The sequence below is a fragment of the Lampetra fluviatilis genome, chromosome 2, assembly GCF_964198595.1.
Source record: "Lampetra fluviatilis chromosome 2, kcLamFluv1.1, whole genome shotgun sequence".
Classification (NCBI taxonomy): Eukaryota; Metazoa; Chordata; class Hyperoartia; order Petromyzontiformes; family Petromyzontidae; genus Lampetra; species Lampetra fluviatilis.
In genome coordinates this window covers 29420027-29436768 of record NC_136276.1, presented here as the reverse complement: position 1 = coordinate 29436768, position 16742 = coordinate 29420027, and the positions used below count along the sequence as shown (strand labels likewise).

General features: G+C 48.0%; 1 protein-coding gene across 4 annotated transcripts in view; it reads right to left on the bottom strand.

Moving 5' to 3' along the window:
• The window catches only part of LOC144938276 (grainyhead-like protein 2 homolog), a 68119-nt gene that overhangs the window by 24036 nt on the left and 27341 nt on the right, over positions 1-16742 (bottom strand). For 2 of the 4 annotated variants that reach the window (XM_078866148.1, XM_078866157.1), the window contains exons 8-9: positions 4673-4690; positions 2501-2595 (exon numbers count right to left, since the gene is read on the bottom strand). In XM_078866148.1, coding sequence (XP_078722274.1) covers positions 2501-2595; positions 4673-4690 — 113 coding nt within the window. The remainder of the gene's footprint in view (positions 1-2500; positions 2596-4672; positions 4691-16742) is intronic. The other 2 variants (XM_078866166.1, XM_078866175.1) reach the window with 1 other exon arrangement.

Sequence of the window (16742 nt, the reverse complement as noted above, 5' to 3'; positions counted from 1 at the left end):
CATCCCGAGAGGCACGCACACCGCAACAGCACGGCATGACACACCAAATACAAAGATGCTACCCCCCCGTGTAGCCTGAACAGACTGTTGGGGCAAGTGCTGTTAGCGAGCAGCACCTATGAAGGCCGGCACTGCACACGAGGGGGTGGGTGGTCAACACCACGCCCGACCGCCTTTGTCTCCCCAGTGGCGATGTTTACACACCGCACCAGGTACTCATTTGAGGCCGAGTCGACCTAGGGGAGGAGGCCCAGGACAAATTCAGATAAGCGTCACTTGTATTGGCCATGAGCGGGAATCGAAGTCGGGTCGCCAGGTTCGTGTGTTAATCATGACACTGCCCCTCCCTGACACTCCCTGCACGCACGCACACTCTGCGCACACTCACCGCCCGCACGAGCGTGCACATACAGACACTCTCTGCATGCACGCACGCACGCACACACCCTGCCCAAGCACATACAAACAGCCTACCTGCATGTCCGCACGAAAGCACACGCGCACACCCCGTCTAATAGACTGCTAGGGCAAGTGCTGATCAGCGAGCACCTATTAAAACGTGGTCGTCGTTACAACACCACGAATGCACGCCTGGCCACCTTTTTGTCTCGGCAGCACAGGTAGTCTTTCGCGTGACCTACTCGCTGTGCCGCACTGCCCTTGCCTACTCCGGCAGGTTGGGCCCCCCTTAATGCCTCAGGAGTGATGAGAAGAAGTGACCCGGATCTTTTGATTGGCAGACAGGAAAGGCAGAGCCGTGGGGAGCGAGGATCTCTGGAATTGAAGTTGACAAGTTGTGATTCGGAAAAACACGAGCAACTCTGTGCCCGTGGCACACACCCCCCACGGGAACGGGAGTAGCGTTAAAGATGCAACGCGTGGAAAGAGTCAATTGGAGTGAGAAGAAAACACAATGTAAATAACAGGAGGAACGGAGAAATGGGAGCAAAGGTTCGGGAAAGGTGAGATTTGGGGAGGGAGAGACTACACGAGGGCCTCAATGCTGCTGCTGCTACTGCTGCTGCTACTGCTGCTGCTACTGCTGCTGCTACTGCTGCTGCTACTGCTGCTGCTACTGCTGCTGCTACTGCTGCTGCTACTGCTGCTGCTACTGCTGCTGCTACTGCTGCTGCTGCTACTGCTGCTACCAGAGGTGTGGACTCGAGTCATGTGACTTGGACTCGAGTCAGACTCGAGTCATGAATTTGATGACTTGCGACTCGACTTGGACTTGCATAACAATGACTTTGTCCCACCTATGAGATGTGGACTCGAGTCATGTGACTTGGACTCGAGTCAGACTCGAGTCATGAATTTGATGACTTGCGACTCGACTTGGACTTGCATAACAATGACTTTGTCCCACCTCTGGCTGCTACTGCTGCTACTGCTGCTACTGCTGCACGGGGAAGCGGCAGAGTCTGTTCTCACAGTGGGCGGTGACAAGGAAAGGGGAAGAGTTTAGAGTAGGCGTGGCCACACACGAGTCTCGTGATTTGTGGGAGGAGCTTGAGCTGATTTACATATTTTTGAAAGACATTTCACCATCTGCATTCTTAGAGTGAGGTTACATTTTGCATTTTTAAATATGCATGCAAATAAGCTTTGGTTAAAAATAAATAATTTCGATCGTATTCCAAGTGTGCCGTTGGCACTGTGAGATGAAGGTTGCATTCAGAACACTCATTGTGAGCAGTGCATCACCCTGCGTTTGGAACAGCTATTGGAAGGAAACATCACTAAACTGTTTCTATAAATTATTTGTATTTTACCGGGTAAGCCCCATAGAGCTATAAAACTCTTTTTCAGAAGTGACCCAGTTACAAATAATAATTCAACGATTAATTTTATTTTATTTCTATTATTACTTTTATGAATTTAAATTATATTTTTTATCTACGTAACTTTACCGAAAAAACCTAAGAGTATTCAACGAAGTGGCTTATCACGTGAACATTTATAGCACCCAAATACTCTAAACACATGTTTATGAATGTGTAAGGGAAATACCGGAGAACCCGGAGAAAAATTCACGCGACCACGGGGAGAACATGTAAACTCCAAATAAACAGCAGGCGTCAGGGTCGGGATCGGACCCACGCCCTCCTGTATACCAGGCGAAGTAGTTAACATCTCGTACTAACAGATACTGCACTCTACCACGGACCCTGCGACAGAAATATTCATGGCATGACGGTCGATAAACCGAACTTTAGCATCTTCGGAGTCGATAAAACAACGACCACTTTGGCGAAAGTCAACAGTGGTTGTCTTATAGAATTGAGTCCCCTCCTCCCCCGTCATAGGAATGTGGAGTTTCCAACCACTGGCTCTAAACGGGAGAAGAGCACCAACGCCTCAACGTTCATTTGAGTGGGAAAATCGCTCCGACTGACTTTTTGCAACGGGGGGAGACTTGGGGTAAGGGTGGCGTCAGTGTCTTTGTGTTTGACCCCTTGACCTTGTGACCGACCCAACAAATGCTTGACCCTTGCCTCACCTTAGCCTCCTCGTTCACGTCCCAGGTGAAGGAGATGGCATTGTATGCAATCTCCTCGATGTTGCTGATGGTGTTGAAGCTCTCTTTGTAGTCAGCTGTTAGATGCACAAAGACAATGACACAGGCACACAATTAAAGACACACATACGCACATAGCAAAACACGGTGGTGAGCTATTAACTACCTCGCCTGGTATACAGGAAGTTGTGGGTTCGATCCCGACCTTGACGCCTTTACATTTGGAGTTTGCGTGTTCTCCACGTGGTCGTGTGGATTATTCACCGGGTCCTCCGGGTTTTTCCTTCCACATTTAGATTCAACATGCGTTTAGAGGATTTGGCTACTATACATTTCCACATGATAAGCCACTTCGGTGAGTTATCACTGCGACCAGGTCACTTCTGAAAAAGAGCCATGTAGCTCAGTGGGCCTTACCTGGTAAAATAAAAAGAATAGTTTAGCCGTTTAACATTTTCAAAATACAGTGATCCCGGTTGGGGCAAATGCTGTTCGTGAGCACCTATGAAGGCCGAAACAGCATACAAGGAGGTGGGGGTGACCAGCACCCTGCCCGGCCACCTTTGTCTTCCCAGTGTTGATGTTTACACACCACACCAAGTACTTGTTTAAGGCCGAGTCGACCTAGGGGAGACCCAGGACCAATTCAGATATTCGTCGCTGGTGTTGGCCGTGACCGGGAATTTAACTCGGGACGCCGGGTTCGTATCGTAGCGCGCCGACCACTACACTGCTGCTCCCCACGACATGAACACTCACACATGTACAAGTAGACACACATGCATACACACACACAAACACACTGGACGTTGACATTTGAACCAACGAAACGCAAGTCAACACAGGTTGCTCAATTAACGGGTGACTTTGCGAATTATCTGGTCAAATAATTAGGTATCTTAGCACAGTACTGACCAATGTAATTAGACAGCCAGATACAGCTGGCTTTATAGTTAGTAATGCAATCTCACAGGTCTGTAGAACTAGTATACCCAAAACAGGTCCCTGCGGGGTGGGCTGGTAGGAACGAATAACCAAAGAATATAAACATCATGTATTATTACACTTGTTTAGCCAGGAAAGCCTCACTGAGTGTAAAGGTTTTTGTAGTGTCCTGCCAAGTGTTTGCAGTAGGGGGCGATGTTGCTACACCTAATCGGACGATACGAAGGGAGAGTTTGAGGCCTAGTTCTAGGCTTTAGGCCTAGCTGTAGGCTTTAGGCCGCTGTGAGTTAATTTTTAATTTAAATGTTTTAATTATTCATGTAAAAGCTTTAAATGTAAATGTTTCTATTTAAAAACATCAGGGAATGTAACATTGTTAAACATTAACTCCCTTTCACACATGCGGGGGTACGATACGAAGGGAGAGTTTGAGGCCTAGTTCTAGGCTTTAGGCCTAGCTGTAGGCTTTAAGGCCGCTGTGAGTTAATTTTTAATTTAAATGTTTTCATTAAAAGCTATCTCATGAGGTGGCGATCATGGGGGTCTTTAAACCCAACAACCAGATTAGCCTAACAGCGAGATTGACTAACGCTACCGCCTGCCAAACGGCCTCACAGATCTCCCAACATGTTAAACCAGCCAGCGAGAATAACGCACTGATCCGTAGGCATAAAATGATGATGATGCATCCGTTCGTTCATCGATTAAAATCTATTCTGACGCTCTTGATACGTGCATTGAATTGTCCCGTCAAGGATCTATTACCAAGTCGACAAATTATAGGAACATTTATATCCAGGCGAGTGGAGGGGAAGCAAACTGGACGAGTAAGAAATAAATGGACAGTACAAACGGGGCAGCACCAACGAGATGAAAGAAGTGAATTGAACTTGCAACCCCTGACCTTGACAATTCCCCATACTAGCAGTCCTCGACTTACGAACGCGTTCCGTTCCTGAGCCCCGTTGGCAAGTCCCGTTGGTAAGTCAAACGATTCGTAAGTCGTAACACAATAATGCACTGCATTTAAATGCACGTAGGGTTAGAAAATGTGTTTACGGTTCAAGAACAAAGGGAAGCATTGTTAAAAACATGAGAAGAAATATTGTACATTTGCATGTAACGCTGTAATAAATATTGTACGGTAAATAAAACATTAAATAAAGTAACATGAATAGAAAAATAAAAATCTGTTTTACTTTAACTTACCTTGAGTCCCGATGCTGGCTTGCTTGTCAGAAGGAGCGTTATGAGTCCCCACAATTGACACACATACACGGGAGCACGCACGCACACACACAGACACACACTTATGACAACGATCCCCCCCGTATAGCCTTAACAAACTTTTGGGACAAATGCTGTTAGTGAGCAGCGCCTATGAAGGCCGGCACGGCACACGAGGGGGTGGGTGGTCAGCACCACGCCCGGCCGCCTTTGTCTCCCTAGTGGCAAAGTTTACACAGTGCACTCGGTACTCATTTTAGGCTGAGTCGACCTAGGGGAGGACCAGGACCGGTTCATGTAACCGTCACTGGTGTTGGCCGTGAGCGGGAATTAAACTCGTGTCGCCGGGTTCGTAGTGCAGCGCTAACCGCTACATTACCGCTCCCCAAAAACACACGGGGGGACACGCACGCACACACACGCGCACTCACTTTCATACACATACGTGTCCGCGCGCGCGCACACACTCACTCACTGCGCGAGGCTGATCGCTCCGCTGAACAAAATAGTTCCACGGTTCAGTTTGCATTCTAAGTTGATGTTAACAAACATTTCATGGAAGCTGGTTCGTAAGTGCGGGTGTTCGCAAGTCAGCTGTTCGCAAGTCGAGGACAGCCTGTATATCATGTTCCAAGAATTGGTTAAATAACAACCACACAGCCAGTGGTAGAGGGCTACCTGCCAATTTTGCTCAAGAAGTAGCAAGACCTCAGGGTAATAAATAAAAGCCAGCCAACTATTTAGATAAGCAAGACAGATTAATTGACCAGTAGTGCTCTAAGAGCCAGCCTGGTCTAGAGTCGTACTAACCGAATGGGGCGGATGTCCAGTCAGACACAGCGTATAAGTAAGGAGTGGGTGTTCTGTGTGTTTTGTGTGTGTGTGTGTTTGCTCTACAACCGCAGTGACCAGGGTTCAATTCCCGGTCATGCACGACATTAAAAGTGTCATGCGATCACCTCGGCCTCAAACGAACACCGGCTGCAGTGCGTGTGAACGTCAGCACGGGGGAGACAAAGGTGGCTATGTGTGGTGTTGTCCACAGCACCATCCCCCCTCCACAACTTTAAGAGATGGTGTGGCACTGTCTACCCACCCCACCTCTCCCCACCCCATAAACAAGATTTTTTTAAATTTAAATTTCACCAGGTAAGGCCCATTGAGCTATTTATCTATTTTTCAGAAGCGGCCTGGCCACAAATGATAACTCAACGAAGTGGCTTTTCTCGTGGAAATTTACAGCAGCTAAATACTCTTAAACACATGCTTCTAAACGTAGAGGTGAAACCCAGAGGAACCGGAGGGAAATCCACGTGACCACGGGGAGAACATGCAAACTCAAAATATTGAGCAGGCGTCAGGGTCGGGATCAAACCCACGGCCTCCTGTATACCAGGTGAGGTAGTTAACATTTCGTCCCCGTGGCATCCCTTACAAGCAGACTGACGTTTTAGGCAATGGCACCTTTTTTCCGAGCAGTTTTGCTCGAAGTCTGGAAACTTGTACCGTGATGTCAACTCATGTAGGCACGCATGTTTCACTTGTGTTTGACTGGCGGTCTACTAATGCATCAATTGAAAACGGCTCATTTGTCAACTGCCTTAAAATGCCCCGACAGTCTGCTCAGAGCTCCGAAGTGCAAAGTTCGATCTCGAATCGGCCAAGTCATCTTTGTTCTGAAGGAGAAGGGCCCTTTTTTGTTCACGTAGTTGGAAAATACTTTCATTCTATTTAGCGACATTCAAGCCAAGTAGAATTGCATCCCAAAACGCTGCATGTACCAGTGGACTTTCCATTTGGTACAGATACACAGAGAGGCCAAGCAATGTCCAGCTGCGGTCAAGGGATGGCTCCCCATCGGTCAATACGTATGCTGATGATACGGTGAAATTGCCTCGCTCTAGGAGTAGTTGGAAACTCTGCTGCTGAACCTGGAGCATGCCACTAAGAGGCAGATTAATACCATCAGCTCCACTAAAACAAAGCACAGGCCTGGGTAGTTTATGTCATCAAACACCCCACCCCCTCAACTCTCCATGAGTAATGTGGCAGTTGCGGAGAAAATTGAGGCGTTTCCATACTTGGGCAGTGTGCTCATGACCAGATCCAGTTTGGCAGTGGAGGTTTCACTTTGAATCAGTTGAGTGGCATTGTCTTTTATTTGGCTGCATAACTGTATTTGGAAGCTGCTCAGCCTGTCACTCCATATGAATCTCCAGGTCTTCCCTGCAACATTCATGCCCTCTCTTCTCTATGCTTGCAAAACGTAGGCCTCGTTACAGAAATATCTATGCTCATTTAAAACATTCAGGTTGGCCTGGGTTTATAACTGGTGAGATTGTGTGAGGAGCTCACGTATCCTTGAAAGATCTAGACACAGTCCCATCAGTGAGCTTCTCTGGCAGGCAAGGCTGCATTGTCATGTAGCCCACATGCCCAGCCACCGCATGCCCAAGCATATTTGGCTGGATATATTCGGCTAAACGGGCACGGCACGGGCTAGAGAGGAGATGGGCTGTGTTACAGGAGGATTTGGAGCCGACTCGACTTGCAGGTGACCGGTATCAGTGGTGTCAAGATCGGCAGTTGTAAGCAGTCGCCCTCCAAGAACAATAGAGGGTAGAGGAGCGATGCTCACAATGAGCGGAGCGCCAGGTGGCCAAAACGCAGAAGGTTGGCGCAGTAGGGAGCACAGTTGGTGCATCTGCCAGTCATCTCAGTCAGTCAACCCATAAAAGCTGGGTCTGTCCCGTGACCTCTTGCCAGCATGCGACAATTCATGTAGCCTCAAAGTGCACCTAGCCTGGCACAAGCGCCGTGGTGATGTCACCACCACAATGGAGATTGTTGTTGTTATTGTCCCTGTGTGTGTGTGTTTCCGTGCGTGCTTCCGTGTGTTTTCCACACACGTGAGTGTCCCTCGGTGTGTGTGTGTGTAACAAGAGGCTAACATTGACAGCCTGCTGAGTGTAAACACTCGCACACGCGGCCAGGCAGCCAGGCAGCCGCACGCCACCAACACCAGCTCCGTGCGTGCACGACGATGGAATCTCTACGATAGCAGTGTGTGTGTACATGTGTGTGTGTACATGTGTGTGTGTACGTGTGTTTGGTGCAGGGAGCGGTAGTGCAGCGGTTAGCGTACTGCGTTACAAACCCGGCGACTCGAGTTCGATGCTCATTCACGGCCAACACCAGTGAAGATTATCCGAACCGGTCCTGGGCCTCCCCTAGGTCGACTCGGCCTCAGATGAGTATCCAGTGCGGTGTGTAAACATCGCTACCTGAGAAACAAAGGCGGCCGGGCGTGGTGCTGGCCACCCACCCCGTCGTGTGCCGTGTCGGCCTTCAAAGGTGCTCGCTCACAGCACTTGCCCGAAATGTCTGCTAAGGCTATAAAGGGGATCTGTGTTGTTGTTGTTGTTTATGTAGCCAACATTATCCTTCCCCACTTTGACTTTGTTAACTCTTCACCGTTGCTGTTCATGGGACATTGGTTTACATAATATGGTGTGAACCTGGAGTTTCAGTCCTGGCATTGGCTAACATCAGTGGCAAGTGGTTTCACTGACAATGGCTTTCTGGAGGCCGATTCAGTCTCAAATGGGTACCATGTTTCGGGTGTGAACATCAGCAACAGGCGGCTACGGATCTAGCCACACCACCCCCTCGTGCACCATGCTAACCTTGATGATTGGTGCTCGCTAACAGCGCTTTGTTCCCTTCGTCTATAACAGCGGTGGCCAAATGGCATCTCCCGGGCCGCATGCGGCTCTTTAATCCACCACACACGTGGTCCTATCGAAGGGACGTAACGTAGAATGTACCATCACAGCAGCAAAGACTAATGAATGTCTCTCATGCTGCGCCGAAAACTGTCAATATTAATAAAACATTTATAGTAACATTTGGCTCCTTGCAGAACTCACGGGGTACTTTGTGTCTGTTACAGGTTGACCACCCCAAGTCTATAAAAGAGAAACGGAGGACATTTGTATGTGTGTGTGTGCACACTATGCACTCCACGTGGGGAGTGGCAGTGTGGTGTTTACTGCACTGCGAACCTCAAAAACGAGGTGCGATTCCTGGTGGTGACAGCAACATCTATGCCAAGTGATTTATGAACGTGGCCTGGGTCTCCCCCTGGTTGACTCAGCCTCACAAGAGCACTGCTTGCAGTGCAATGGCAGAGTGAAAAACAGAGAGCGCACACTCTGATTACAGCACTCTCCCGACTCCCCAGCCTTGTGGCGGTGAGGCTGAGCACTTGACCCCCCAAAGTCAAAAGATCGTAAGTTCAAATCCCAATCAGTGGGTCGGACTCGGCCCATCGCCATTCTTTCAAAGTCAACAGCCTCAGTAGCCGCCTTGTGAGAAGTCAACGGTGACTGATTACTATTCAGACTCGGCCCTGCCATAGGTATATGGAGATGAGCACGCCCCAAGCTCGCCTGACCAGCATTGGCGAACAAACAGCGATTGCATAAGCCAGCTGCTGGCGGTTGCGAGACTCGTGTTCATGTGCGGGTTTAATTTTACTGGGCGCAGGGTTAACAGTGGAACTCATAAATATACGGCAGGCTTGTCCTACGTGCAACTAGCATGGAGCGCTGTTCTAATCGGATTTCTAAAGCCAGGAAACCAGCGATCCAGTGTTGTTACTTTTCAGCGCGCAATCAATTAGCGATACATATAATAGGCGAGGGAATTTGAATGTACTTCGCTCTTGATATGTATTGTTCCTTTAGTTTTCACCCGCCCCATGACAATCCAATGTCAATATCGCCATCCATATCAGGGGATATCATACCACGGAAAGACTTTCACCGAGCAGCGGACCACTCTATGTCAGAAAAATGGCCCCAGAAGATGAGGTCATGGAACTGTTTAAGCACAATTGACCAAAACGTGGATTTGAACTCAGGAACAAAGCGGTGCCAGCTCGGTGTCTCTGGCCTAGTAGGAGGAGGCAGTCATTCTATAGAATTTCCAAGTCAATACAAGTGGTGAAAACTATGGCACAAGCGGCTTGGGTTAATGGAAGCAAAGGATGACGTACAGACAGGAAACGGTGTATGTATTAATGTTCAACTTCTTTCACACCATACGTAGCCAACCTCCGATTAGCACGGTTGGCTACATACGGTGCGAAAGAAGTTCAACATACACACACATACATACAACCTTGCTAATCGGAGGTGTCATTGTTACCATCAGATCGGTCCTCCCAGCATGCCCCACATCTTACGTCACAATCCACCACACGCCGACTCAAAAAGAGTCTAAATTGTGGACATTTTACCGCAGACGGCAGCAGTAGCAGCAGCAGCAGAACGAGAGAGCTGTGAACTGGTTTTATCCTTGTCCTGCGTCATCGTTCCAGTACAGCCACCATTACCTCCGGCCTGCCTTGTGCCTCACGGCTTCACGTGGACAGGCCGTCCCAGATCGCTGTGGGGAAGTACGGCACTGCCCAAAGGCAACGGTCGTTTATAAATCACAATTTTGCCTGCATTGTTACCCTTATTTTTTTATTTCACGCCTGCACGCACGTTTGTCTGTCTATAAACTATTTTTTTAATTTTGCTAAGCAAGACCCACTGAGCTGTACAAGCTCTTTTTCAGAAGCGACCTGGCCACAAATGACCGCTCAACGAAGTGGCTTATCGCGTGGAAATTTCAAGCAGCAAAATACTCTAAATGCACGTTTCTAAACGTGGAGGGTAAAACCAGGGGACCCAGAGAAAAAAAACACGCAACCACGGGGAGAACATGCACACTCCGAATATACAGGCGTCAGGATCAGGATGGAACCCACCACCTCCTGTATAACAGGCGAGGAAAGTTAACATCTCGCTATCAGACGCCAACGCACAACAGGCCGCAAGACGTGGCCGCCAAAGCGCATGATGCGTTCGCGTGCCCTCGGACCGTGGGACTCGCCGGGTAAAGGACTGCATGGAAGAGGGAAGATGTGTTCAGAGTGCAGAACTTGTGTCCATAGGACTAAACATTTATCTTGCTGTAACTGCCATTGTGGAGAGATTTAATGGTTCTTAATCATCGTTATTAACGACAATATTTTAGTTAACTACCACAATTCCATTTGTTCTAAGCTTTATAAACCAAAATGACAGTCTTTGCAAGGTGAACTTTTTTGTATAACTGATTTCTTTGGGTTTCATAATTATTAATACTGTATCTTATTGGCAGTTTTTAACTTTTTATACCTCTGGTCAAAACAAATTTTTTAAGTGATGACTTAACTTGAAAGCTGACTCGTTGGTATCTTTGAAAGTTTTTTCCTTGCATGGGCTGCGAGGCGGCCACGACAGCATTGCCGGTGTCACACCGTCGATTGCGCGGTGGGAGATTTCTTTCCGTGCTCTCCCGTTTCCTACCCACTTGACGAACACTCGTTACTGGAATTGACCAAACAGGATCAGGGTCCTCCTGAGAACAAAACGTCTTCAGACACAAGTGAGGCTTTCCTGGGAAAACATTTAAATATTATATTTAATTTTCGTCCCTCTGTAAGTTTCCTATTAAGTGCAAGCCCCCTCCATACTTGTTTTTGTCATGGGCGTAGTTTGACCATACTTCACCACGCAGGTCAGTGCGGGTTGGGGAGTGGTGCCGAGGACGGGATTCAACGACTCTCCGCTCACACGAGCCCCGATGTTAGAATTCTCCGATAACCGATGCAAACCCTTCACTTTTAAACAAAAAAATGACTGAATATGGGATTATGTCAATCTTACTTCTAAATGCCCGAGTAATCAGTAATCGAGTGGATTACATTCCTAAAGCCTCCCCTATTAAATCCACGCAATTGTTCCACTTTTCATGCGCCTATCCGTCGCTCTTAACCGCGCGTGCGACACGCCACGTGCACAAAAAAGAATTCGCTCAATGAAATTCCCAGAGGCCGGGGCCCGATTTCCCTCTGGGCCCACACAAGCAGTGTCAATGCGAGGTAGCGACCAACACCGAGCCCCGGGGGGGGGGGAATGGAAGAGGAGAGGCAGGGAGGGAGGGATGAGGAGGCGCCTCGTGTTGTGAACGCAGCCATCGCCAGCCGCTGCTCGGCCCCATCCATGGAAAGGCGACACCTGCGCAGCTGTGTTTGGTGTTTACAGCGGTAATGGTCGCTCACAAACACAAAGGTACCACCACGCCCGTGTAGCCTCAACAGGCTGTTGGGGCAAGTGCTGTCAGTGAGTAGCAGCACCTATGAAGGCCGGCACTGTGGCACACGAGTGGGTGGTGGGGGTGGCCAGCAGCACGCCCGGCCGCCTTTGTCTTCCCACGTGGCGATGTTTACTCCACACGGCGCCCGCACAATGAGACGAGTATCTGGCTCGCAGCCAAATACGTCTCCGTGTTTCTCTGCCGCCGTCTATTTCACCCGAAAGATTCTCTTACTCGAGTTGATGTATTGGGGGCTGTTTCTTGTTGTTGTTATACGAGTTAGCATTTTGTTTTCGTTTCACCATTTAATGGGAAGTGTTAGTCGGAATCTTAGAATTATATTTCTATTTTTTACAATCCTGGACATAGCAAGTTGAACTTCTTTCGCACCGTACGTAGCCAACCGTGCTCATCGGAGGTGCGGAGTGTTGTATACTGGAGCGATTTATCAAAGTTAATCAAATCGGCAGTGTTTTTTTTTGCCACGCAAATGTTGTCACGCAATGATTTTTTGCACATCAATCAAAGATGCGGTTGTCAAAACCCTTAAGCGATGGCATCTTACTTGCACACAACGACGACACCACGCAAGAGATGATGTAAGAGCTCACGTGTGCTGCTACCCATGTGCACGTACATCCACAGACTCGCACACGGACGCACAAACTCGCACAGAGACCCAGACACTCACGATAGACCTTCGATGTCATACTAAGCTCACGTGTACTATACTCTTAGGTTTTTTCGGTAAAGTCACGTAGGTAAAAATAAATTTTAAAAATAAATAATACAAATATTATACAAATAATAATATAAATAAAATAGTAACTCACATTATTTTATTTCTATTATTATTTCTATTATATTTTTATTATTTATTTTTTACATTTATTTTTACCTACGTGCATTTACCGAAAAAACCTAAGAGTATGAATCCTCGCAGTCACGAAAGCGTCAAATCTAGAACTCACGTGTGCTGCTTCCTACGTGCAACGCTTTTGAATTCCGTTGGTGCTTTAGGACCCTTTTTGTATTTGTGTGATACGCGCGACGCTAAAAATCATAATTTTAACTCACCCACCAGCAGTTCCACGAATTGTCACAATTCGGGGTCACGAATCGGGGTCACGATTTAAATTCAATATTTGAATACTTCTTCTACCCCTGTTTAGCATCTCATTTGTAGTGTTCTCGTTTGTTCCATCTGTTTTTAGCGCTTTGTTTTTTTCCCCCCATTAGCCTAGATGTAACAAACGTATAAAATGAGGGCACTTTACATACGACGCCAGGTCTCATTTTAATTGATGAAGAGGCATGTCGTCTGTTACCTGCCTACTGTTCACTGTGGTGAAAATTCCATCTTCCTTTGGCAGGGATGATTACACATCAAATCGCATGTTGGGACTTTATCCACGAAAGCCTCCCCGAGTCTTAAGGCTTTTTTTTCCAGGAAGGTCCTGCAACGTTCTAATGAGCGTAAAAAAAAAAATCGAGGGCCCAATTGACGTCCGTGGAAGTTGCAGTGCCCAAAGATGTCGCGGCTATTTCCCGCTCGTAATGCGGGTTTCCACAGCAGCTCGGCAAGAGGGCCACCAGACAACGCATGACCGATACTGTGTCTACATTACAGATGCATTTCAGATATGAAACATTTAGGATTTATAATTTTTCTTTCAACAATTGAACGATGTACTAATCTAAAAATTGGCGAAGACCCTGGGACCAGTCCAGGGCACGCTGGTGGGACTGTCGCTCGGCTGGCCTGGGAACGCCTGGGAATTCCCCAGGAAGAGCTACAGTCTGTGTATAGTGTAGTGTATAGTAGTGTATAGTAGTGTAGTAGTTCTGGAGTCTGTCGCCAGGGAAAGGGAGGTCTGGACCGCCCTACTCAACAAGTTTCCGCCGCAACCCCTCACCAGGACAAGCGGATTGAGAAACAAACGAAATAACGAATCTAAACGTCTTTGTGTAAACAAGAGTCGTGAGCACCTATTAAACGAGGATGCACAAGGGGGTGGGGGGGGGTGTGGCCAGTACACACGTGACCACCTTTGTCTCCCCAGTGCTCAGTTAAGACTAAGTCAACCTAGGAGTGGGCCCAGGATAAAAGTTCGGATACCACCTACCACTGATATAAGTGGGGCAGGGACTTAAAATGAGATCGCCAGGTTTGAGGCACAGTACGAGTACAAAGACAGATATACAGTAAAACCTTGGATTGCGAGTAACTTGGTCTGCGAGTGTTTTGCAAGACGAAAACATTTTTAAAATAAATATTAATTTGATAAACGAGCGAGGTCTTGCAATACGAGTAGCACGTGTATATGCTTTGTCTGCCGAGCGTCACGTGATCACAACTGATATACGAGTGCTTTGATATTCGAGTGCTTTGGATTACAAACACGTTTCCGGAAGGAATTATGCTCGCAATCCAAGGTTTTACTGTATAGGCTTAACATGCTGTATGGGCAAGTGCTGTGAGTGAGTAGCACCTATGAAGCTATGAAGGCCGGCACGGCACAAGAGTGGGTGGGTGGCCGGCACAAGAGTGGGTGGGTGGCCAGCACCACGCCCGCCCGCCTTTGTCTCCCAAGTGACGATGTTTCCGACACATCGCACCAGGCACTCGTTTGAGGCCTAGTCGACTTAGGAGAGGGCCCAGGAACGGTTCAGATAATCATCAGACTCGCACAAAAGATTCGCGTGCACAAATATGCGCGCGACATGCGGGTAAGTTTGGCCGGCACGGCTCGGCTCGCCGGTAGAAACTGGCTCCAGGCCTCGACAAACTGGTTCTGCCCGGGACGGGGAGATGCGGGACGGTGGAGTGAGACTCGGTGCCCACACACAGAGCGAGGACCCCCCCACACACACACCCTCCCCGTGCCACATCGCACCACATCTCCTCCGGACTGTGTCTGGGGACAACGAGGGCCTTTTCTCCTTCGTGATAGCCGTACGCTGTATGAATGGCGAGAAGACCAAATGTACTCAATTATTCTTCTTGGTTCTTTCGGTAAAGTCACGTAGAAGGAAAATAATAAATTAATAAAAAGAAAACATAATAAAACATAATAAAAGAGTCTGAATGACTCTGCCTTCTCGACAGACCTGTTCTCCACCTGAAGACGGCTGCTTGCATTGTGGCCGAAACGTCGTGAGAATTATTTTATTGTTTTATTTTTATTATTGTATTATTTTCCTTCTACGTGACTTTACCGAAAGAACCAAGAAGATGAATCCCTGCAGTCACGAAAGCTTTAAATCGAAATTTACTCAATTATTATTAATATCTCCCGGTGACATGGGGGGGGGGGGGGTTGGTAGATCACGCTGAGATGGGATCTGTGAGATGCACCCACCCGGTGCTTGTAAGAGGTGGCGGTAAAGAAAGTAGGTCGCTGTCTGGTTCCTGCTGTTTGTGCAGCAGGCAGAATGAGTGTTGCTGTCATTCTGTGCGTGGGGTTTCTCAGGCAACGTTATTCCTACAACTAGACATCAGTTAATTATCAATAAGTGAACAGACATACATGTAAATGACAGATAAATGTGTAAATGGGCAAAGATGGGGGTGATGATGATCAATGTGATTTCTTCACGATGATCATGATCGTGCTGACGAAGGTAATGATGATGGTGCTGATGACAGTGATGATGATGATGAAGCTGCTACAGAATTCATGTTGGTGTGTCAATGGTTATCAATAAAATTCTGCCTTACGATTGTCATCACATTAAGGCCCTCAGGAGGGCTTTGCCAAATTCAGCAAAAAAAAGCCAAATGTATGAGATGATTTTATTTTGTTAAGTTGTTGATGGTAAGACAGACTGTTAACTAAAGAAAAACGTCAAAATATTAAATTTCCCGTAATGAAAAAAAACTTAATACTGTATAGAAAAACAATGGAACGGTGGTGCAGTGATTAGGCCAATTGTGTTATTGAACTGGGCGATCTGAGTTCGATTCACGGCCATGACTACAACATCAGTGGCGAGTTATCGCATCTGGGCACCTGTGACATGGCATGGGGATGCCTTCATCCTGCCGTGGAGTGGATGGACAAAAAGGCTGTGATTTATTCCGGTAAAAAAAAGCAAGTAGCAACACTGCGCAAATTGTTATCCGAGGAATGTTTTCTTTTACGTGCGAATTGTTTTGTAGTTGTCACAATTTCCAGATGCGAATTTCCTCTGCTCGTATTTTTGGCCGAAGCACGACACGCACACACAAAGACGAAGATCCCCCGTGTAGCCTTAACAGACTTTTAGGGCAAGTGCTGTTAGCGAGCACCTATGAAGAGCGGCAACGGCCCACGAGGGTATGGGTGGCCAGCGCCACGCCTGATCGCCTGCCGATGTTTTGACATCGCACCAGGTGCTCATTTGAGACCGAATCGACCTAGGGGAGGTCCAGGTCTGGTTCAGATAATCGCCACTGGTGATGGCTGTGAGCGAGAATCCAACTCCAGCTGCCGGGTTCATAGCGCAGCTCGCTAAACCACTGCACTACCGCTCCCCGTGCCAAAGACAAAGAACCCCCGTGTAGCCTTAACAGACTGTTGGGAGCAAGTGCTGTTAAAAGCGAGCACGGCATACGCACCCCTGGAAAAGCCAACATTTGTGAGAATGTCGGCAACGCGGCCTCCACCCTGCGATGAGACTCGCACCGCTCCCCGGCCGTGCCTCTCTACACGTGATCGCACGGCAACGACTCGAGGCGGGGAGGGCCCCGACAAAAGGTGGCTTCGCGATGCGGCCCCCCCGTGCAAGCACAGATAAGGGGCGCGGGTTCAAAAGAAGAAATGGACACCCGAGGCTTGAAAAGGTATCGCCATTTGCGGCACGGAGGGCGAGCGCCTTC